Here is a 22,773-nt window from a genome sequence, read left to right on the forward strand (position 1 = left end):
GTATGAAGAGCCTCAAACAAACTGATAACAGACACCGTTTCCTAAACTCTTTTACAAGCAGGAGAGTATATACATTTTCTGACTTTCCTATTCAGAGGTTTTATTTTTCTCTCACTACAATATTATATATATATTATTTTAATATTCCATAATTTCTCACTTTATTCTTCCTTATATCTCACTTACAAACCACATCCTGTCAAACCAACAGACTGTTAACCACGTTAACAGAGAAACAGTCCAATCACATGACTCAAAACAATAGCCGATTCTGATCATTAAAAAAAACAAAAACGAAAAAAAAAAAAAAAAAAAAAACTTTTTTAAAAATATATTTTTCTATTATTTATTTCAAAATAATAATTAAAATGTTATGTATTTGGACATTTCTGTGGCATAAGACAAAAAAAGTACATAGAGCATGTTTTAGTGTGTTTATTTTTATACAGCCATTGAAATTACAACACAATAAAAACATTAGGTACAAAAGAACAAACCTGCAAAATCACAAATCACCTGAAACCTATTACAAACAGTTTCACTGAATATTTTCAATTCTTTCAACAAGTTTAGCTTCAGTGGGCGAGCAGTCTTGAGTTACAGGGTGATGTGGATGTTTACATTATGTCAGCATTCTTCAGAAAAATAGAAAATGTATTTGAGCAAATGTGTGACATTCTGCAAGAAGACACTCAAGTACATACATAGACTAAAGCTTTCACTTCTTACTACTTAGGTGAAACTTGTTTGAAATTGCTTGGTATGCTACAATGTTTATAGCAGTGTAAATTCATAGTTTACATGAGAACACTGTCTTTAACTTATTGTATTAAAACATGTAGATAATCAATAGGATAGTTAAGAAAAAAACACTACACAAACCAACTAAACTCTAATCATGTGGATGGGTGTGAAAATAATACTACACAAACCAGCTAAACTCAAGTCTAGACATGATTATAGTGTGTAAGGTATGAAGCTGTGCAGCTGCAGACAAGATTGATATCAGAAATTAACGGAGCGTCTCATTAGTTAAAGTGAAAGTTTGCCTGTTGTGAATACTCTGGAATTCTGGTCTTTCTTTCTTGTTAAAGATTAAATTCTCTTCATCAAGTACTTGTATTATTTGTAGTAAACTATGCCACAACCAGTAGATTTGCAGTTCAACTTTGAGACTTGAAGCTTTGATACATACGGACAAATGCTCCAACATGCTCTGGCCTGTAATAAGATCAGCTGTATAATAATACAGTCTGAATGATAATCATCTGAAAGACACCTCTGAATACTCTGTCTGATTCTGTCCATTAGTCTCCTGTAAGAAAACACACACGCATCAGGAAAAGACAGTAAAATAACACAATTTGCTTACAGCATAACGGTTTAAAAACAAAAAACAAAAAAACAAATACCATTTATACATGGAGAAAAGGAATGCTGTGAAAAGTTCAAATCCCACAAAAAAAGGGAATGAAATGCTTCAAGATCATGTAAGTACATGCACAGAGACACAGAAGAACTGAACTGAAGCCAAAATTCATAGTCAATGCACTTAAAACTATCAAGAGATCACGAGGGTGATCATTCGAGATCTTGAGACCATTAAACAAGAAAAAATCCACTGTACAGTGTTTTTTAGGGCTGGTTACACCGGCCACAAAAGAAAAAAGCAAGAAAAAGCACAATTTTTAAATTATTCATGCTGCAGCATCTTACGTATAAAAGTGCAGAGAACAACAAACACATCTTACCGAATCTTGAGCTCTGTTTGTAGTAATTATTGCATCAGTATAATCCACTTCTTCCACAGTAGTCCGAGCTGTTTTGTAATGATATATTTACAAAATATAATAAATAAATAAATAAATATAAATTGTTGGGACATATGAATACTAAAACTGCTTTTTTTTTCTCTCAGTTGTAGATAACTTACTTTCTTGTGCTGATTGTTTGCGTCTCCTGCGATTGAACATCATCACAGCTGAAGCTGAGATCACTAGCAGCAGCAGCAGCAGAGTTATAACAGCAATCATTAGATGTTTGACAGACTCAGACTGACCATCTGCAATGAATAAAGCAAAATCCCTCATTTCTGTAAACAATTCTTAACAGACTTCAATCAAGATAATATAACAGCAGATCTGAGTTAATATTATAAAAGATGAAACTTTAAGTTATTTTGATAATCAATTAGTCTGTCAATTATTTACTTAATTGGATAAAAAAAATCCTGTTTTAAATTTATAATTTATAGATCATAATAAAGTTTAATTATTATTTCAATGTGAGCTCAAATTATAATTTATAGATCATAATAAAGATTATAACAGTAATGTAGTTCATGTGCTAAGATACATCACAGGCACAAATATGTGACAATGTGAGCTCAAATTATAAATCATTTAGAGACAAAGCAGCACAACACTAAAAACTACTGACGTACCTGGACATGTCTGACAGAGATCAGTGATGTTGAGGTGTGTAGTTCGGTTGATGAATGAATAAGCCACAACACAGCTGTAAGAATCATCCAGACACTCAAGCTCCAGAGGAAGAGAGAGACTGATGCTGAGATCAGACACACTGATGCTGGACAATAAACTGTTTCCTTTGTACCAGGAGAGAGGCACTTCTCTCACATTCACAGCTGAACACAGCAGTGAACAATTCTGCTCTGATGATCTTTCTGATACTGATGGGTTTTGCAGAAAATAACACATGAACAGAAAAAACAGAAAAGAAAACAAAAATTAAATAAATAAATAAAAAAAATCATTTCCCTTTATTGTGAGAGGAGAGTGGAGATCAGACATAAAATGAAGCAGGAGTGAGAGAGGGGAGGGATCAGGAAAGGTCCTCGAGCCGGGATTCAGACTCGGGACGCCTGTAGCACAACGGCTCTATACTATATGTCAGCGCACTTTCCCACAAGCCTATCAGTGCAGACCAGATTAAAATTTTAATTAAAAATCCCTTTCGGTATGATTTCTTTAGTTTACTCACCATAGACAGCAAGACTGAAGCTCTTGTGTTTGACTCCTCCATTGATGATCTGTAGTTTATAAAGTCCAGAGTGTAATTTGTTGATGTTTGTGATGGTCAGAGATCCTGTCTGCTCATCTATCTTTAGTTTGTCTCTGAATCTCTCATTCTCCCCACTATCATACATAGAAATGATGTGTTTATAGATTTCAGCGATACGAGTCTCTGAGCTGTCAAGTCTAAATGTCCACAGTATATGATCATCTCTCTGTAGTTCAGTAACATTAGTGTATAAAGTGACAGAATCTCCCTCCATCACTGATTTCAACATGGTTTCATCTGAATAAACTCCAGACACACCTGGAACAAAACAGTCAACAACAACAAATCACAGATTTTCATCTTAGATATCTTTCAGAGTTTTTTTTATTATTATTATTATTTTATTATTATTATTATTATAAAGGGAAAAATTTCATTATAATTTCTTAAACATAAGAATTTTTGGTTACACTTTATTTTACAGCACATGTTCTTACAGTGTACTTATTCAAGAACGTACTGAGTAGTTTAAGGTAACTAAGATTAAGATAGGTTTAGGGATATGTTCAGGATTAGTACCTAATTATGACCCAGTTATTGAAATCGCAATAATAATGTAGTATGTACACACAGAACAGGACTGTACATTAAAATACGTCAATCAATAAAATACATAAAATGTATTGAGCATCCCCATTTATCATGTTAATGTTCTCGATTTGTCAGTTATGTGTAGTATATAAGAAAATGTGTATACTCCTAGTCTTTCTGTTTGTGTGTGTGTGTGTGTGAAAAGTAAAGTCTTACTCTTCTTTCTGTGTGTGTGTGTGTGTGTGTGTGTGTGTTGTATATATATATATATATATATATATATATATATATATATATATATATATATATATATTAGGATCCTTATTAAAAGTGTTAATTAGTCAAGTTTTTGTTTTGAGCGCACAGAAAACAGCGCGCGAGTACCGCGTCACGCCTAAACTTAAAATCGGCAAAACATGCATATGATACACTTTCGTGACAAGTCAAGCAGTTAATTTAACTTTCACGGCTGATTATTTCACACTTACTATTTAATGTCGATAAGCTTAAGTTCTGATTCTGGGAGAGAACATCTGACAATTTGAAATCAGCAAAACATTGTGCAAAACGAGTTAAATCTGATAAGAATAATGTTCTGCATAAAAGTGGTTTAGGTTTTCCTTACTTAAGTCTGAACTTGGCATGTTTGTTTGAACATGTATGCATCTGGCAACTTACATCATATTTGTTTAGTTCATTAAAGTTACTATTGTCACGGTAAGCATTTTGCACATAAATATCCTAAAGTAAGTATACATAGCAGAACGACCGATGTAGAAATATGACTGATTAAACTTGGTTTGCCCATTTATGTGAAGAGCATGCACGACTACATGAACTGAAGCCATAAAAAACAAATGCATAACTTACCATCTAAAAGCCATAAGCAAAAACAGACAAACGTGTAAGACATATTCCTTAACAGCTCAAAACATAAAACGCATATGCGTGGGACTGCATCCAGGTGCTACCTAAAAAAAAAAAAAAAAAAAAACGTTTCCAGACTTGCAGTAGACTTCCGCTGGTCATTGATCTCGTCTTTCACCAACCGAATAGAAAATAGAATCTTAACTGAACACAAACATATTGTAACGTACTGAATTAACATTCTATTTAAGGTGTAACTTGCCTGTGCATGTGTGTGACGTTCTTTGGATGCAGAAAGCACAGTGAGGAGAACGATGCCCCCCTTTTAGGAAGAATGTAGTGAACAAGTTTAAAAGTAAAACAGTGAAATCATTACATTTCAGTTCAAAGTGTTGCTGTTATGATGACATATCTTCAATTAAAATATGGGCAATATAATATAATATAATATAATATAATATAATATAATATAATATAATATAATAATATTTGGAAGCAGAAACCCAGTAAAAGAGATTAATCTGAAAGATACAATTATTTATTCCATAATTTATACACATACACATGAATATTTACATATTTAATTGCCCATCTTTTAATTGGAGATATGTTATAACAACAACATTTTCAGCCGAAATGTAATGATTTCACTCAGTTAACATTGGTTTTAATGAAAGTATATCTAATCAATGGAACTATTAAATGACAACCCTATTAATTACTGTAAGTAAGTAATTATTTTAAATTATTTTTAAATTTCAAAATAAGAACATTATAACAAAATGCCACATGGGTCAGTCTGTGCCAGTTCTGGGTGGGTCATCTTACACCCAAGCGTATAATTTTATCTTTTTAAATAAATTTCACCATAACAAAAAAATTGATTTGTCCACAGATCCCTCATTAAGAATTAGACACAAACAACATTATACTGATGTTGAGAATACAGTAATATTACTGTGAAAACAACAAAAATCATTTACATTGTACAGTCTTCAATGGAGTGAAAACGGTAGAAATCAGGATTAAGCATAAAACAATAAAACTCATTCATAAATGTGGACACTGGCTGAGAATTGAACAAATAGTTGTAAACTGGCTCAGAGGAAGACAGGAATCATGTCTTTGTTTATTTTGTGAGAAAATGTGATGTGCTAGAGTGAAATGAGCACTAGTTTTTAGTTTTAGTTTTGCAAACACAAGTACATACACCACTACATTTTTAGCCTTGCAAAGTAGTTTACAGCAAACCACTGTTTCCTGTGGCTCAGACTGCCTCTCCTACTCTTTGATCAAATATACCCTGGATGTCTAGAAATCTATCAATCATGTAAATGAAGAAACAGGTATAAGTTCTGAGGAGGACAATGGTCCAGATGACAGATATAGTGTAATCTACTTCTGTTAATACTTTAAAAGTTTTAGTGTTAAGTGTTAAAACTTTTTTACTTCTGACTTTCTTCAGGTTAATTCCAGCAGATATTTGGCCTCGGGCTTAGCTTTAAACAAATGAAGATATTTTAGTTAATTGCAGATGAAGGCTGGAGATCCTGAACTGCAATACAGTTTTTACAGGTATTTATATTACAAACAAAATTATGCAGCAAGCTGGCCTTCAGCTAAACCCACCAAACCATCCACCCACACACTCAATATACGTAAGCCCCCCATACATTCCAAAAAAAATGCTTTTCAAAAGGTACAAATATGTACCATTAAGGTATGCACACTTTAGATACCAATATGTACCTTTAAAGTATTTCTGTGCACCCTAGCTTTAGGCCAAGAGCCTACGAAATGAGAACAGAACATCTCACTTAGATTCAGTACTATGGAAAGAGTGTTACAGAGCATGAAGAACCTTGTGTTTATTCTGCTTTCTGCAAACAAACAAACAAATATACATATGTGTGATGCAAAATGCACAAGCACTGGAATAATTAATTTTAAAGGAAATTCATTTATCAGTGATTTGTAATTACATCAAAAATTTTATTCGCAATTACATTTGTGATATTACATTCTGTTTTTGTCTGTATAAAGAAAGTAATTTCTGTTCAAAATAATAGTGGCCCACTAGACTTTCATTGTATGGACAAAGACATTTATGAAAATATCTTCACAGGGGAAAGAAGTTTATACAGGTTTTTAAGAGCATGATGGTGAGGAAATGTCCATTTTTTGTGAACTATCCCTTTAAGAGAATGGAAACTTGATTTCTGTGTTGTGTGACTTCACATTTCCTTCATCTCTCACTTACAAACCACATCCTCTGAAACAAGAATACCCAAGAAAAACTGAGAGAAACCATAATCCCATCACACAATGGGACATTTTCAGAAAGCACTAAAATCAAATTATACCATTCACACATATGAACCAATTTTAAAATATATACATTTAAAGGTAAATTTAATAATGTTTTCAATATGGTGGGAAAATCACAATGAACATGTTTGGACAGCCTCCACTGAACTTTGACCTTCCAAAATATTTTGCATTGTTAGTTTTTAAACACTGTTTGCTTGTTTGTTTGTTTGTTTGTAGTTTTTTGCACATCTGCTAGACTTTGCACCAATGCTTATCCTAAAACAAAAAACAAAAATTGAAGTAAAATATGAAGAGTTCAGATGCAAAAGCCTTTAAGTGTCATTTGAAATTTTCATCTAAAATGAGCATTTTTATTAGGCTGCTATGTTTAGGTTCAGTTATTTTACTCTAATGGCAATGTTTAGGTCATTTTCTGTGCAATTAAAGTGAAAATAACTGAACATAAATATAGGGGCCTGATAAGGAGGACATCAGGGTTTTCAGGCATTTGATGTTCAGTAATTGCACAGCACTTTCACTTCTTTTGTTATAAAATAAAACTCACTTTGAGGTCAATTAAACAAAGATTTAGCTGCAGTTTTCAAGGTGATTAAGATAAAGTCGTGGCCTAATGGTTAGAGAGTCGGACTTGCAATCCAAGGGTTGTGAGTTCGAGTCTCAGGCCGGCAGGAATTGTAGGTGGGGGGAGTGAATGTACAGCGCTCTCTCCACACTCAATACCACGACTGAGGTGCTCTTGAGCAAGGCACCGAACCCCCAACTGCTCCCTGGGCACTGCAGCATAAATGGTTGCCCACTGCTCCGGGTGTGTGTTCACGGTGTGTGTGTGTGCACTTTGGATGGGTTAAAAGCAGAGCACGAATTCTGAGTATCGGTTACAACACTTGGCTGTATGTCACGTCCCTTTCACTTTTATCACTTTCATAAAGCACCCACCTGCTAAACAGGAGGTGTGTCTGTGTGTGTGTGTGTGTGTGTGTGTGTTTTGAGGTGTTGGGTGTTTCCCACACTCTCAGAAATGAAGGTACAAAAGCTGTCATCGGGGCAGTTCCGTTTTAAAAGGTACATATTTTTTTATTTTATTTTTTCTAATTTTTTTTTTTTTTTACCTTATTTACCCTTTAAGTTATATATTATAGTACCTAACTGGCATATATTAGTACTTTGCCCCAGTGACTGATTTTGTACCTTTTTTTTTTTCTGAGAGTGCAGAACGTCTGCTGTATACAAAATTATCCGCCACCCCACCCCCCAAAAATAAGCATTAAGTTCAAGGTTTTTGTGAAAGGTGGGTCACATGAGAGTAAAAACATGGTGAATGTAGTACATCCAAATTACATTCATACTATACAAATAAGCTTCAGCTCAAATAAAACATTTATCTATGTCTTGGACTGTGGTTGTGTTATTTATACAAAGTCAACTGAACATGAAATCAGTCAGTTATGCAAATCAGACTATTATGAATTCTAATTCACATTTCTCAGGCCGATAACAAAACTGGATTTATGTGGAATTTGAACCAGTTGAATCCGCTCCAACTGAAATTAACTATGCAAATTCTTATAACCTAGAGAGAAATTGTTGTTTGTGTGTGTGTCTATCCCTTGAAGAAATGGATTTTTGTGTAAATCAAACTTACTCAGGGGAACCAGTGTGATGCTTAGGCTACTTCTGGGTTAATTGGCCAAAACACATCATCACTGCAACACTCTATACAAACAAGTAAAAGGAACTATCCCTTGAAGAAGTGACCAATAAAAACACATTTAATGCTACATAGATCTCAAAGGGAAAGAAAAGCTTTACACAATCAATTCCTTTACTTTTCTTCTTAATGTTCTTTGCATTATTAGAGAACATAAGTTAAATTTGTTCATAGTTTTCTAAACTTTTATCTTGCTCTTGCATTTTGATTGGCAGATGTTCTGCATATGAGGTTAGATTAGAAAACATCGCCCCCTGGTGTCTCTTCAAGTCTTGTCTTACTGAGCTCTTCTAGATGTGATGTCATAAACCACAGTGGAGGTGGACTTCTGAAATAACAAGTGAGCAATAATAAATTAGTGATTTTCAACAAACCGACTTAAGAAACTGAACAGAGTCTGAAACAGAGAAGAACAAGGAAATATTAGTGCACTTTAACCCTTTCAGGTCTGTAAAGTGTATTTACTGCTGATATATACCTGCACATTCCTCCAAATGCTATGAACTGCACATTTAGAAAGAAAATATGCTGAAAATGTTGCTGCTGACCTGAACATGACTGACAGAGATCAGTGCTGCTGAGATGTGTTGTTCGGTTGATGAATGAATAAGCCACAACACAGCTGTAAGAATCATTCAGACACTCAAGCTCCAGAGGTAGAGAGAGACTGATGCTGAGATCAGACACACTGATGCTGGACAATAAACTGTTTCCTTTGTACCAGGAGAGAGTCACATCTCTCACATTCAACACTGAACACAGCATTGAACAATTCTGCTCTGATGATCTTTCTGATACTGAAGGGCTTTGAGGAAAATCACTGATGACTGGAACAGTCAGAAGACCTAAGAAACATGAAGAAAAGATGACATTTGAATTTTTTTTTTTTTTGGCATTCATTGTGACAGGAGAGTGGTGAGCAGACAGGAAATGAAGAAGGAGTGAGAGAGGGGAGGGATCAGGAAAGGTCCTTGAGCCGGGATTCAGACTCAGGACGCCTGCAACAGCGCTATATGTCAGTGCACTTTCCCACAAGCCTATCAGTGCAGACCAGATTAAAATTTAATTAAAAACCCCTTTCAGCATGATTTCTTCAGTTTACTCACCATAGACAGCAAGATTGAAGCACTTGTGTTTGATCACTCCACTGATGATCTGTAGTTTATAAAGTCCAGAGTGTAATTTGTTGATGTTTGTGATGGTCAGAGATCCTGTCTGCTCATCTATCTTTAGTCTGTCTCTGAATCTCTCATTATTATCATATATATAGATGATCTGTTTATGGATTTCAGCGATACGAGTCTCTGAACTGTTAAGTCTAAATGTCCACAGTATCTGATCATCTTTCTGTAGTTCAGTAACATCAGTGTTTAAAGTGATAGAATCTCCCTCCATCACTGATATCACTGTTTCATCTGAATAAACTCCAGACACACCTGGAACAAAACAGTCAACAACAACAAATCATAGATTTTCCAGATATCTTTTAGAGTTGTACTTATTTATTTATTTATTTTAAAGGAACAAATTCCATTATAATTTCTTAAACATAAGAATTTTTGGTTACACTTTATGTTACAGCACATGGTACTGAGTAGTTTAAGGTAACTAAGACAGTAGAGTAGTTTAGACAGTAGTTTAAGGTAACTAAGATTAAGACAGGTTTAGGGATATGTTTAGGGTTAATACCTAATTATGACCCAGTTATTGTAATCGCAATAATACTGTAGTATGTACACACGGAACAGGACTGTACATTAAAATACGTCAATCAATAAAATACATCAAATGTATTGAGCATCCCCATTTATCATGTTCATAGTAATCCAATAGTTTTGTAGAAAAATGTGTGAATGTTCTCGATTTGTCAGTTATGTGTAGTATATAAGAAAATGTGTATACTCCTAGTCTTTCTGTTTGTGTGTGTGTGTGTGTGTGTGTAATATATATATATATATATATATATATATATATATAGGTATTATATATATATATATATATATTATATTAGGATACATACTATATATAATAATATATGTATATATATATATATTGGCTGTATATATTAGGATCCTTATTAAAAGTGTTAATCAGTCTTTGGCTGTGAGCGCACAGAAACAGAAAACAGCGCGCGAGTACCGCGTCTACGCTTAAACTGTTTAAAATCGGCAAAACATGCATAAACTTTCGTGACAAGTCAAGCAGTTAATTTAACTTTCACGCTTATTGTCGATTAGCTTGAGTTCTGATTCTGGGAGAGAGCATCTGACAATTTGAAATCAGCAAAACATTGTGCAAAACGAGTTAAATCTGATAAGAATAATGTTCTGCATAAAAGTGGTTTTGGTTTTCCTTACTTTTATCTGAACTTGGCATGTTTTTTTGAACATCTGGCAACTTACATCATATTTGTTTAGTTCATTAAAGTTACCAGTGTCACGATAAGCATTTTGCACATAAATATCCTAAAGTAGGTTAGACCAGGTACAGTTGGTACAGGGGTACAATTAAAACACCTTAAATAACTTGCGTGCACAACAAGTCTGATCTGTGATATTTGCTTCGCACATGCGTATTAGCGTCCTCTTCGATCGTGGGAAATTTGAAGTACATGCGCTCCTCCAGTCCAAAGATATCGGCGAAAGTTTTTTTTCCAATGTAAGTTTTTCACTTCACCACATCCCTTCCACATTGAATAGCTTGTCATCCTTACATGACTGTTAAAGGTCACTTACATTTTCGTAAACCTTTATCTTTGCTATAAAAACTGACATATTTCATGACTTTGTGTCATGCAAGGTCATCGTTAAATCTAGAGAAATGTTCGAGGTGGTCAGCGGGGTACAGTTGAGACACGATGTACCAAATTGTACCCGCACTATATTCCTATTGCGGAACATGCAGTTTGGTTCCACGACGTTATTGTGTTATGTTTATTAGGTTTTTGTTTGCATTTTTATTATTGCTGTTTTATTGTTGTTGTTTTTTTCAACTGGTACTATAAGATGATGAACTGAAATTAAATATTGTATTGCTGTTTGCCATTACTGTAGCTACAATATTTTACAAATAAACTACTTTTAACTAAACAAATAATCAAATAAAATACTGAATGGAAATAAAAACTGTTGAATTCTATTTTTTAAAAGTATTGTACATTCGCAATGACTTGGTTAGGCAGCTTTAGCCTACAGCATTAAGTATGGGTGACTCAACTGTACTCTGGTACTGTTCCAACTGTACCAGACATGGGTATAGTTGGAACAAAAAAGCCTCTTGTGTTTATGAGCTAATTGTGGCAAATATGACTTACTTGTGGATGTTAATAATTATTTATATTTTAGTAGACAAGTAAAGGAACTGTCATATGAAAAATCACTTTTCTGTCCCTGGTTTTGGTGTGATAAAGGAAAAAGCAAAAAGTGTACCAACTGTACCCAGTCTACCCCTAAGTAGCTACATAGCAGAACAGCCGATGTAGAAATATGACTGATTAAACTTGGTTTGCCCCTTTATGTGAAGAGCATGCACGACTACATGAACTGAAGCCATAAAAAACAAATGCATAACTTACCATCTAAAAGCCATAAGCAAAAACAGACAAACGCGTAAGACATATCCCTTAACAGCTCAAAACTTAAAACGCACATGCGTGGGACTGCATCCAGGTGCTACTTGAAAAAAAAAAACACCCTCTTACGTTTGCAGACTTGCAGTAGACTTCCGTTGATCATTGATCTCGTCTTTCACCAACCGAATAGAAAATAGAATATTAACTGAACACAAACATATTGTAACGTACTGAATTAACATTCTGTTTAAGGTGTAACTTGCCTGTGCATGTGTGTGACGTTCTTTGGATGCAGAAAGCACAGTGAGGAGAACGATGCCCCCCTTTTAGGAAGAATGTAGTGAACAAGTTTAAAAGTAAATAAGTGAAATCATTACATTTCAGTTCAAAGTGTTGCTGTTATGATGACATATCTTCAATTAATACATAACAAATAATATAATATAATATAATATAATATAATATAATATAATATAATATAATATAATATAACATAACAAAATATAAAAAAAAAAGAAGAAACCCAGTAAAAGAGATTAATCTGAAAGATAAAATTATTCATTCCATAATTTATATTTATATTTAATATTTACATATTTAATTGCCCATCTTTTAATTAAAGATATGTCATAACAACAACATTTTCAACCGAAATGTAATGATTTAACTCACTTAACATTGGTTTTAATGAAAGTATATCTAATAATAATAACTTTATTTTGTATAGCGCTTTTAAAAGTCAATTCTCAGAGCGCTTTACATAAGCAAAATTAGGATAGATAAAATTGCCATGATAAACACAATACAAATAGAGTATTACAAACAATTTTACAAACCTAAAAACAATTTAAAAATAAATATCCAAGACATAAAGTAAACCCATAGAATACATCACATAAACAACCACAAAAATCACCTATCACCCAAATGCTTCCTTAAAATAATATGTTTTAAGTAAAGATTTAAACATTTTCAAGGATGATGCATTTCTAATTTCGGAAGGCAGAGAATTCCATAACTTTGGGGCAACTGAAGAGAACGCCCTATCACCCATTGTTTTTAGGTGCGTTACCGGAACTACTAAAAGACCAGAGTCGGCCGAGCTAAGATTGCGAGTCGGAATTTAGGGTATTAAAAGCTCAGAAAGATATTGAGGAGCAAGTCCATTTAATGCCTTGTAGGTCAACATAAGAATCTTAAAATCAACACGAAATTTGACAGGTAGCCAATGCAAGGTCTCTAAAATAGGTTTTATATGATTTCTATGTCTTGTCCTAGTCAGAATACGTGCAGCAGAGTTTTGTACCCACTGAAGTTTGTTCAAAATAAATGTTGATGCTCCTGCTAACAAGGCATTAATTCTAGAGAAAAACAGAATATTGATTAATTTTTCAGCTACAGTAAAAGGCAGCATGGACCGTAATCTGGATATATTTCTGAGATGAAAAAAAAAGAAACTTTAACAGTATTACGTACATGAAGATCAAATGTTAAATTAGAATCGAAAATTACTCCTAGGTTTTTAAATTTAGATTGGAACTGCATAACAGAGCCATCCACATGCAAGGCTACGGGTTTCACTCTGCGTAACTGGTGAGGCGAACCAATAAGCAACACTTCTGTCTTATCACTATTTAGACATAGAAAATGAACAGACATCCAATTTTTGATATCTGTGATACAGTTAGAAAGATGTGAAGCAGCCACATTCACATCAGATTCTGAGTGAATGTATATCTGGGTGTCATCAGCATAAAAATGAAAATGAAGACTAAGAGACCTCAAGAGTTGGCCAAGAGGAAAAATATAAAGACTAAAAAGTAAAGGACCTAAAATTGAACCCTGAGGTACACCATATTTTACCACGCCAACCTCAGATTTGCAGCCACCCAGCACAACAAATTGTTTGCGATCTGAGAGATAAGACTTAAACCAACTCAGAGCAGAGTCAGATACACCAAAGACAGACTTTAGGTGAGAAAGTAAGGTACAATGATCAATAGTGTCAAAAGCGGCACTGAGATCAAGCAAAATCAATATTGATAAGCATCCAGAATCGGAAGCCTTCAATAAGTCATTTGTGACTTTAACTAATGCTGTCTCAGTGCTATGCATTTTACGGAAACCAGATTGAAGAGGTTCAAAGAGGTTATTTACAGACAGATGAGAGAGCAATTGTGATGCAACAATATGTTCTAAGATTTCAGCAATAAAAGGGAGATTAGAGATGGGACGAAAATTTGTTAGATTCTCAAAGTCACAGCTATTTGTTTTTGGAACAGGGGTTACAGCGGCAATTTTAAGTGCTAATGGCACAACACCAGAAGACAGAGAGTCATTTATAATACTCAAAACAACCGGACACAATGAAGAAAAGCATGACTGAAACAACCTAGATGGTATGGGATCAACATTTGAGGTGGTAGCTTTCATTTTTAAAACCACATTACACAGGGATTGAGAATTTAACGTGGAAAATTCTGAAAGATAATCTGATCTCTTATCCCCTCAATCTTATTACCAAAAAACACAAGAAACCTGTTACATAATTGAACAGAAGCAGAAACATTGCAAAAATTATTTCTGTTTAAAAGATTGTTGATTAAATTAAACAATTTTTTAGGGTTATCTTGATTCCTTGAAATAATCTGGGAAAAGTGAGTAGACCTTGTCGATACAATTTCAGTCCTATATTCACCCAAACTTTCTTTCCAGGCCTGATGATACACAGTTAAACCAGTAGAGCGCCACCTGTGCTCCATTTTGCGACACTGAGTTTTCATTGCGCGCAGATCATCGTTATACCACGGGGCAGATCGTTTAAAAGAGACAGCACGTGACTTCAGAGGAGCAAAAGTGTCCAGGTGGCCGGATGAAAGAATTTTGTACAGCCTATTTACTTTGTCATCCAATGCATCAGATGGTAAAATACAGCTAGTACCAGAATCAATAAAGTCTGAGAAGACAGTGGGCACGATAGATCTCCACTTGCGGTAGCGAATAATACGGGAAGTAGAAGTAGGTATATCAGGTAACTCCAAATTGAATAGTATCAGCCCAAAATCAGATACTGACAACTGAGACACAAATGTACCATTTTGAATCATAAGATCTAACATGTGGCCTTTCTTATGCATTGGACAGTCCACAACTTGGTGTAGCTCAAAGAGAGTAAAGTCTCTCATTGATGAAGTGTCTTTTTTGTCCATGTGAATATTAAAATCACCAAGAATTAGAATTCTCTGAAATTTTAAAATCAACACAGACAGTATCTATCTATCTAATATCTAATTAATGGAAATATTAAATTACAACCTTATTAATTACTATAAGTATTACATTTAAAAATAAGAACATTATAACAAAATGCCACATGGGTCAGTCTGTGCCAGTTCTGGGTGGGTCATCTTACCCCAAGGGTATAATTTTATCTTTTTACTTCAATAAAAAAAAATAAATAAAAAAAATAAAAAAAAATAAATAAATAAATACTTTCACTATAACAAAAACATTGATCCCTCATTAAGAATTAGACACAAACAACATTATACTGATGTTGAGAATACAGTAATATTACTGTGAAAACAACAAAAATCATTTACATTATACAGTCTTCAATGGAATGAAAACGGTAGAAATCAGGATTAAGCATAAAACAATAAAACTCATTCATAAATGTGGAAACTGGCTGAAAATTTAACAAATAGTTGTAAACTGGTTCAGAGGAAGACAGGAATCATGTCTTTGTTTATTTTGTGAGAAAATGTGATGTGCTAGAGTGAAACAAGCACTAGTTTTTAGTTTTAGTTTTGCAAACACAAGTACATACACCTTTCTCACACAACTACATTTTTACTCTTGCAAAGTAGTTTACAACAAACCACTGTTTCCTGTGGCTCAGACTGCATCTCCTACACTTTGATCAAATATACCCTGGATGTCTAGAAATCTATCAATCATGTAAATGAAGAAACAGGTATAAGTTCTGAGGGGGACAATGGTCCAGATGACAGATATAGTGTAATCTACTTCTGTTAATACTTAAAAAGTTTTAGTATTAAAGTGTTAAAACAGAATTTTTTTCTTCTGACTTTCTTCAGGTTAATTCCAGCAGATATTTGGCCTCTGGCTTAGCTTTAAACAAATGAAGATATTTTAGTTAATTGCAGATGAAGGCTGGGAGATCCTGAACTGCAATACAACCATCCAACCAAACACAAAAAATACACAAACCAACCATACAAGCTGGCCTTCAGCTAAACCCACCAAACCATCCACCCACACACTCAATATACGTAAGCCCCCCATACATTCTAAAAAAGAAAGGCATTTCAAAAGGTACAGATAGGTAAAATTGTAAAATGTAAAAAAATACATTTGTTATACTACATTCTGTTTTTGTCTGTATAAAGAAAGTCATTTGTGTTCAAAATAATAGTGGCCCACTAGACTTTCATTGTATGGACAAAGACATTTATGAAAATATCTTCACAGGGGAAAGAAGTTTATACAGGTTTATAAGAGCATGATGGTGAGGAAATGTCCATTTTGTGTGAACTATCCCTTTAAGAGAATGGAAACTTGATTTCTGTGTTGTGTGACTTCACATTTCCTTCATCTCTCACTTACAAACCACATCCTCTGAAACAAGAATACCCAAGAAAAACTGAGAGAAACCATAATCCCATCACACAATGGGACATTTTCAGAAAGCACTAAAATCAAATTATACCATTCACACATATGAACCAATTTTAAAATATATACATTTAAAGGTAAATTTAATAATGTTTTCAATATGGTGGGAAAATCACAATGAACATGTTTGGAGAGCCTCCAATGAACTTTGACCTTCCAAAATATTTTGCATTGTTAGTTTTTAAACACTGTTTGATTGTTTGTTTGTTTGTTTGTAGTTTTTTGCAAATTTGCTAGACTTTGCACCAATGCTTATCCAAAAAAAAAAAAAAAAAATGAAGTAAAATATGAAGAGTTCAGATGCAAGTGTCTCTAAGTGTCATTTGAATAAAAATGAGCATTTTTATCAGGCTGCTATGTTTAGGTTCAGTTATTTTACTCTAATGGCAATGTTTAGGTCATTTTCTGTGCAATTAAAGTGAAAATAACTGAACATAAATATAGGAGCCTGATAAAAATGCTCATTTTAGAAGAAAATTTCAGACAGTATTTAGAGGCTTTTGCATCTGAACTTTAATGTATATATATATATATATATATATATATATATATATATATATATATATATATATATGTATAGTGTGGATGCAGCGTAAAAGGTGAAGGAGGACATCTGGGTTTTCAGGCATTTGACATTCAGTAATTGCAGAGCACTTTCACTTCATTTGTTAAAATAAAACAAAAAAAGGTGATTAAGATAAAGCGCCCACCTGCTAAACAGGAAGTGTGTGTGTCTGTGTGTGGGCGTGTGTGTGTGTGTCTGTGTGTGTGTTTTGAGGTGTTGGGTGTTTCCCACACTCTCTGAAATGAAGGTACAAAAGCTGTCATCGAGGCAGTTCCGGTTTAAAAGGTACATCTTTTTTTTTTTTTTTTACCTTATTTACCCTTTAAGTTATATATTATAGCACCTAACTGGCAAATATTAGTACTTTGCCCCAGTGACTGATTTTGTACCTTTTTTTTTTCTGAGAGTGCAGAACGTCTGCTGTATACAAAATGATCCCCGCCCCTCCCCCCAAAAAATAAACATCAAGTTCAAGGTTTTTGTGAAAGGTGGGTCACATGACAGTAAAAACATGGTGAATGTAGTACGTCCAAATTACATTCATACTATACAAATAAGCTTCAGCTCAAATAAAACATTTATCTATGTCTTGGACTCAGAGGTGGAAAGAGTACAAAAATATTCTACTCAAGTAAAAGTACCATTACATTAATGAAATTTTACTTAAGTACAAGTAAAAGTACCGGTCTAAAATCTACTCAAGTAAAAGTAAAAAAGTAGCTCATTTAAAATTTACTTACTTAGTTACATTTTAACAGTGGGAGGGAGGCAAAATTGGGACAGGCCAAGGGTGTCGAACTCAGTTCCTGGAGGGCCACAATCCTGCATAGTTTAGATATAACCCTAATTAAACACCTGATCCAGCTAATCTAATCATTTAGGCTTATTTGAAAACTACATGGTAGGTGTGTTGGAGCAGGGTTAGAACTAAACTCTGCAGGGCTGCACCCCTCCAGGAACTGAGTTTGACACCCCTGGGATAGGCCTATTAATCTCAAACCAGTTGTTTTTAATTAAAGGAATCAGTTATTTAGAATAATAAGACATTTGGGCTGTTACCAGGCAAATCAGTATCAACAAATTCATCTTTTCAATGCAGAGGAAATGCAGAAGCTTCATTGGAAGTGGCATTTAGATGTATTTACACACTGTTTAATGCAGGACAAGAATGCATTTAACCTGCAGCTACAAATGCATACAAGACATAAAATGTTGAATACTCATTTGAAATGATAAGAAATTAATTATTTAAAAAAATCAAAAGATACTTTAAATGTGAAATTAAAATGGCCAGTAGGTGTCAGGAAGTCACTGTTAATAAGTGAGTCATTGCGATTGAACCGAAACATTCAGGAACGAAACATTGTCATGCTGCTCAGAGACGCAAAACTATGGTGGCTGTGTTTGGAATTATTTTTTGTTGTAGAAATAGAGCAAAAACAGGCAATATGGTGTCTAAAACGCAAGTCTCTTAATTAACTTGTTTACTGACCTGTTGTAAATATATATATATGTAATCATGATGATTTTTTGCATGAGGAAAAAAGACGGCATTCTTTGTGTGATTTTGATTCACTATATGAAATGATATAAATATGTAAATTTTCTGCCCCTATATCTTTAATTTTGTGATCATTCTAAATGCATTTCAACAGACTGAATCACGCAGTGAAAGAACACACTCTAAATGCGCGCGCACATCATTAAAACAATTGTGATATTATCGCAGACGATATACTGTATATAGCACACTCCGCACCAGTCTTTTTGGCTAATTTGTGTAAAAGCTCTTGCTAAAATGTCAAAGCTTTATTTTAACCACCAATGCAACGATGCAATTATTTAGCTTACCTCTATATGCTTGCGAAGGGTTGACGTCTTATCGAGATTTTATTAGCTGCTAGTTTGGTCTCCCTAGGCAAGCACAGCTTGCACTGCTTAATAAAGCATAAATATGGCCAGGGCTTCACTTCATTTCCTTCGAGTTCAACTTCAGAAAATAACGGGGTTTCGTTTTCAGCGGTGTCTGCACCACTAACGCCTGTTTTGTCCGTCTGCATCTCTCTTGTGATTTTAGCGCCAGTTTGCCCTCCTGCCCATTATTTACTGCAGTAGTTTCCAGGGAGCGATTTTTTTTTTTTATTTTTTTTTTACTCAGTAATTAATGTGTTTTAAAAATGTAGCGAAGTACAATACTTCAAACAAAATATACTTAAGTAAAAGTAAAATTACAGATTTTAAAAATTACTTTAAAAAGTAGAAGTACACAAAAAAGCTACTCAATTACAGTAATGCGAGTAAATGTAATTCGTTACTTTTTTCACCTCTGCTTGGACTGTGGTTGTGTTATTTATACAAAGCCAACTGAACATGAAATCAGTCAGTTATGCAAATCAGACTATTATGAATTCTAATTCACATTTCTCAGGCCGATAACAAAACTGGATTTATGTGGAATTTGAACCAGTTGAATCTGCTTCAACTGAAATTAACTATGCAAATTCTTATAACCTAGAGAGAAATTGTTGTTTTGTGTGTGCGTGTATGTGTTTTAATGGATTTTTGTGTAAATCAAACTTACTCAGAGGAACCAGTGTGATGCTTACTTCTGGGTTAATTGGCCAAAACACATCATCACTGCAACACTCTATACAAACAAGTAAAAGGAACTATCCCTTGAAGAAGTGACCAATAAAAACACATTTAATGCTACATAGATCTTAAAGGGACAGAAAAGCTTTACACAATCAATTCCTTTACTTTTCTTCTTAATGTTCTTTGTATTATTAGAGAACATAAGTTAAATTTGTTCATAGATTTCTAAACTTTTATCTTGCTCTTGCATTTTGATTGGCAGATGTTCTGCATATGAGGTTAGATTAGAAAACATCGACCCCTGGTGTCTCTTCAAGTCTTGTCTTACTGAGCTCTTCTAGATGTGATGTCATAAACCACTAATGCAACAGTAGCCACGCCCACCACAGCAGAGATGACCAATCGGATCACAGCTTCAGTAGAACCACAAAACTGAACAGAGTCTGAAACAGAAGAACAAGGAAACATTAGTGCACTTTAACCCTTTCAGGTCTGTAAAGTGTATTTACTGCTGATATATACCTGCACATTCCTCCAAATGCTATGAACTGCACATTTAGAAAGAAAATGTGTTGAAAATGTTGCTGCTGACCTGAACATGGCTGACAGAGATCAGTGATGTTGAGGTGTGTAGTTCGGTTAGTGAATGAATAAGCCACAACACAACTGTAGGAATCATCCAGACACTCAACCTCCAGAGGTAGAGAGAGACTGATGCTGAGATCAGACACACTGATGTTGGACAATAAACTGCTTCCTTTGTACCAGGAGAGAGTCACAGCACTCACATTCACAGCTGAACACAGCAGTGAACAATTCTTGTTTGATGATGTTTCTGATGATGAACAATGAGAACAGTCTCTGGTGATGACAGGAACAGGAAGAAGAGCTGGAGAACATAAGAGAAACAGATAACATTTTAGGACAACAAATTATTGATCATGAAATGTCTAGATATTATTAATCTTTGTAGACATTGGCTGTTTATTACTTATAAAGCACATATAAATGCCTTATTCTGCATGACCTTATTCTACTACAATAACTATCTTATATTGAGCATTAAATGTGAAAACTATTAGTTAAGATTGAATATAATATTATACATATACAAAAGCACAAAAGCTGTAATTCCCTTCAAGGGATAGTTCACACAAAAATGAAAATACTGTCATCATTTTCAAGTTGTTTCAAACCAGTATGAGTTTCTTTCTTCTGTTGAACACAAAGAAGATATTTTGAATAATGTTGGTAACCAAACAGTTGCTGGTTCTTATTGACTTTCACTGTATTTTTTTTTTTCATACTGTATAAGTCAGTGAGGACCAGCGACTGTTTGGTTATCCACATTATTCAAAATATCTTCTTCTGTGTTCACTGAAATATTAATTGTTGAAGCAAATAGAAAGAGAATACAGATGAGATCTCATACATTAGAGAGTCAGGAGAGGAGTGAAGTAAGTCTAACAACATTTAAAGTTTAACATGTGTCACAAGCTAGAATTAGTATATGCATAAATGCATCTGCATACAAAATACATTTAACTTCAAAACAGAAAACAAAAAACAAATTAAAGACAGATATGAGCCTCGTTTTTTTTTTTTTTTATCAATGCAGTTAACATGAGGCTCTTTGTTCTGTTTCAGTTCTTTAGAAATATGCATGTGTAAAATTATATTTTAATCGCACAAAGCAAGAAAATATACATCCATCTATTGTAAAAACCTAATGCCATAACCAATAAGCAAACAAACATGGTATAAATGAAGATGGTGATCATAAAAATGATCAGCATACTAAATATACATAAGCATACTTATAATAAAAAAACAAAGCTTTTTATGCATATTTTGTAACATAACATCTTTAGTAAATATCTATCTAAAATATCAATTTTCTCACCATAGACAGAAACATTGAATCTCTTGTTTGAAGTTCCTCTGTTGCTGACGATCTGTAGTTTATAAAGTCCAGAGTGTTCAGTTCTGATGTTTCTGATGGTCAGAGATCCAGTTTGATTGTCCATCTGGAGTCTTTTCTCAAATATTGTATAAGTGGCATCTATATAAATGTTCTGTCTATGGATTTCAGCTATTCGACTCTCTTGAGGTCCAAACCTCCACAGTATGTGATCATCTCCCTGTACTTTAACATCAGTGTTTAGAGTGACAGAATCTCCCTCCAGCACTGACACTGACTTCACTTCATCTGAATCACCACACACTCCTGAAAATCATATAAATGTAATATTCTGTAATTATTAGACAACAAAACTAACTAGATTTAATTTCATAGTGACTGACTTTGTAAAATGTGTGTTTTTCTTTTTTTTTTTTATCTCTTTTGGTGGAAATTTGTGTTTAACGAACCACATTTACTGATTAAAAGAGTTACTCACCACACAGGACAATCAGGAACAGAGCGCACAGATAAGAAAATGCCATTCTGGATCTGAAAACTCTTATTTCAGATATTTATCAAAGATATTTTTCTGTCTAACAGGTTTTCAGAAGGTTACTTTGTGGTTGTAAGAAAAAAACTGCACCAGATCTCACACTTTCATGAACATGAACACACAGACACACATCATCTAACTCTGTGTGCTTCAGCTGAAGATCCTCGCAGCACTTTAAACCACATTCTCACAGCTCAGACACACATTTACTGACCTCAATAACACAAGTTCTGACTTGTGCAAGTTCACAGAGTTTAATGCAATGTAGAAGTTTAATGTAAATGTTTAATACATTCTTTATTTTCTTCTTAAATTACATTAACACATTTTCCATCACAACATCATAAACTGTACGTCTAACACTCTC

The 22,773-nt window shown here is 34.0% G+C and overlaps 2 protein-coding genes across 2 annotated transcripts; both read right to left on the reverse strand.

Moving 5' to 3' along the window:
• Window positions 1–893: 893 nt before the first annotated feature.
• Window positions 894–22,395, reverse strand: LOC109047239. Its single transcript, XM_042756178.1, has 6 exons — window positions 22,350–22,395; window positions 21,854–22,177; window positions 20,543–20,839; window positions 1,934–2,062; window positions 1,752–1,819; window positions 894–1,315 (listed from the first exon to the last, which is right to left on the reverse strand). Exons 1-6 carry the CDS (start codon window positions 22,393–22,395, stop codon window positions 1,265–1,267), a joined length of 915 nt encoding a protein of 304 aa, XP_042612112.1. The 3' UTR covers window positions 894–1,264.
• LOC109068858 lies at window positions 8,799–12,446 on the reverse strand. The gene is made up of 5 exons (XM_042756146.1): window positions 12,096–12,446; window positions 9,628–9,957; window positions 9,070–9,366; window positions 8,896–8,918; window positions 8,799–8,849 (listed from the first exon to the last, which is right to left on the reverse strand). Exons 1-5 carry the CDS (start codon window positions 12,169–12,171, stop codon window positions 8,799–8,801), a joined length of 777 nt encoding a protein of 258 aa, XP_042612080.1. The 5' UTR covers window positions 12,172–12,446.
• Window positions 22,396–22,773: the final 378 nt, after the last annotated feature.

Source organism: Cyprinus carpio, unplaced genomic scaffold (genome assembly GCF_018340385.1).
Source record: "Cyprinus carpio isolate SPL01 unplaced genomic scaffold, ASM1834038v1 S000006809, whole genome shotgun sequence".
NCBI lineage: Eukaryota > Metazoa > Chordata > Actinopteri > Cypriniformes > Cyprinidae > Cyprinus > Cyprinus carpio.

What these genes read in the sequence shown, in the direction of transcription:
- LOC109068858 (XM_042756146.1), bottom strand. Translation starts at nt 12,171, where the DNA reads ATGTGCGTTTTAAGTTTTGAGCTGTTAAGGGATATGTCTTACGCGTTT. An exon ending in TTGCTTATGGCTTTTAGATG is followed by an intron (nt 9,958 to 12,095) that starts GTAAGTTATGCA and finishes GTTTTGTTCCAG; the next exon opens with GTGTGTCTGGAGTTTATTCA. An exon ending in CTGTTCAGTTTCTTAAGTCG is followed by an intron (nt 8,850 to 8,895) that starts GTTTGTTGAAAA and finishes TTGTTATTTCAG; the next exon opens with AAGTCCACCTCCACTGTGGT.
- LOC109047239 (XM_042756178.1), bottom strand. Translation starts at nt 22,395, where the DNA reads ATGGCATTTTCTTATCTGTGCGCTCTGTTCCTGATTGTCCTGTGTG. An exon ending in GTTCCTGATTGTCCTGTGTG is followed by an intron (nt 22,178 to 22,349) that starts GTGAGTAACTCT and finishes TATGATTTTCAG; the next exon opens with GAGTGTGTGGTGATTCAGAT. An exon ending in CAAACAGAGCTCAAGATTCG is followed by an intron (nt 1,316 to 1,751) that starts GTAAGATGTGTT and finishes GTTTTCTTACAG; the next exon opens with GAGACTAATGGACAGAATCA.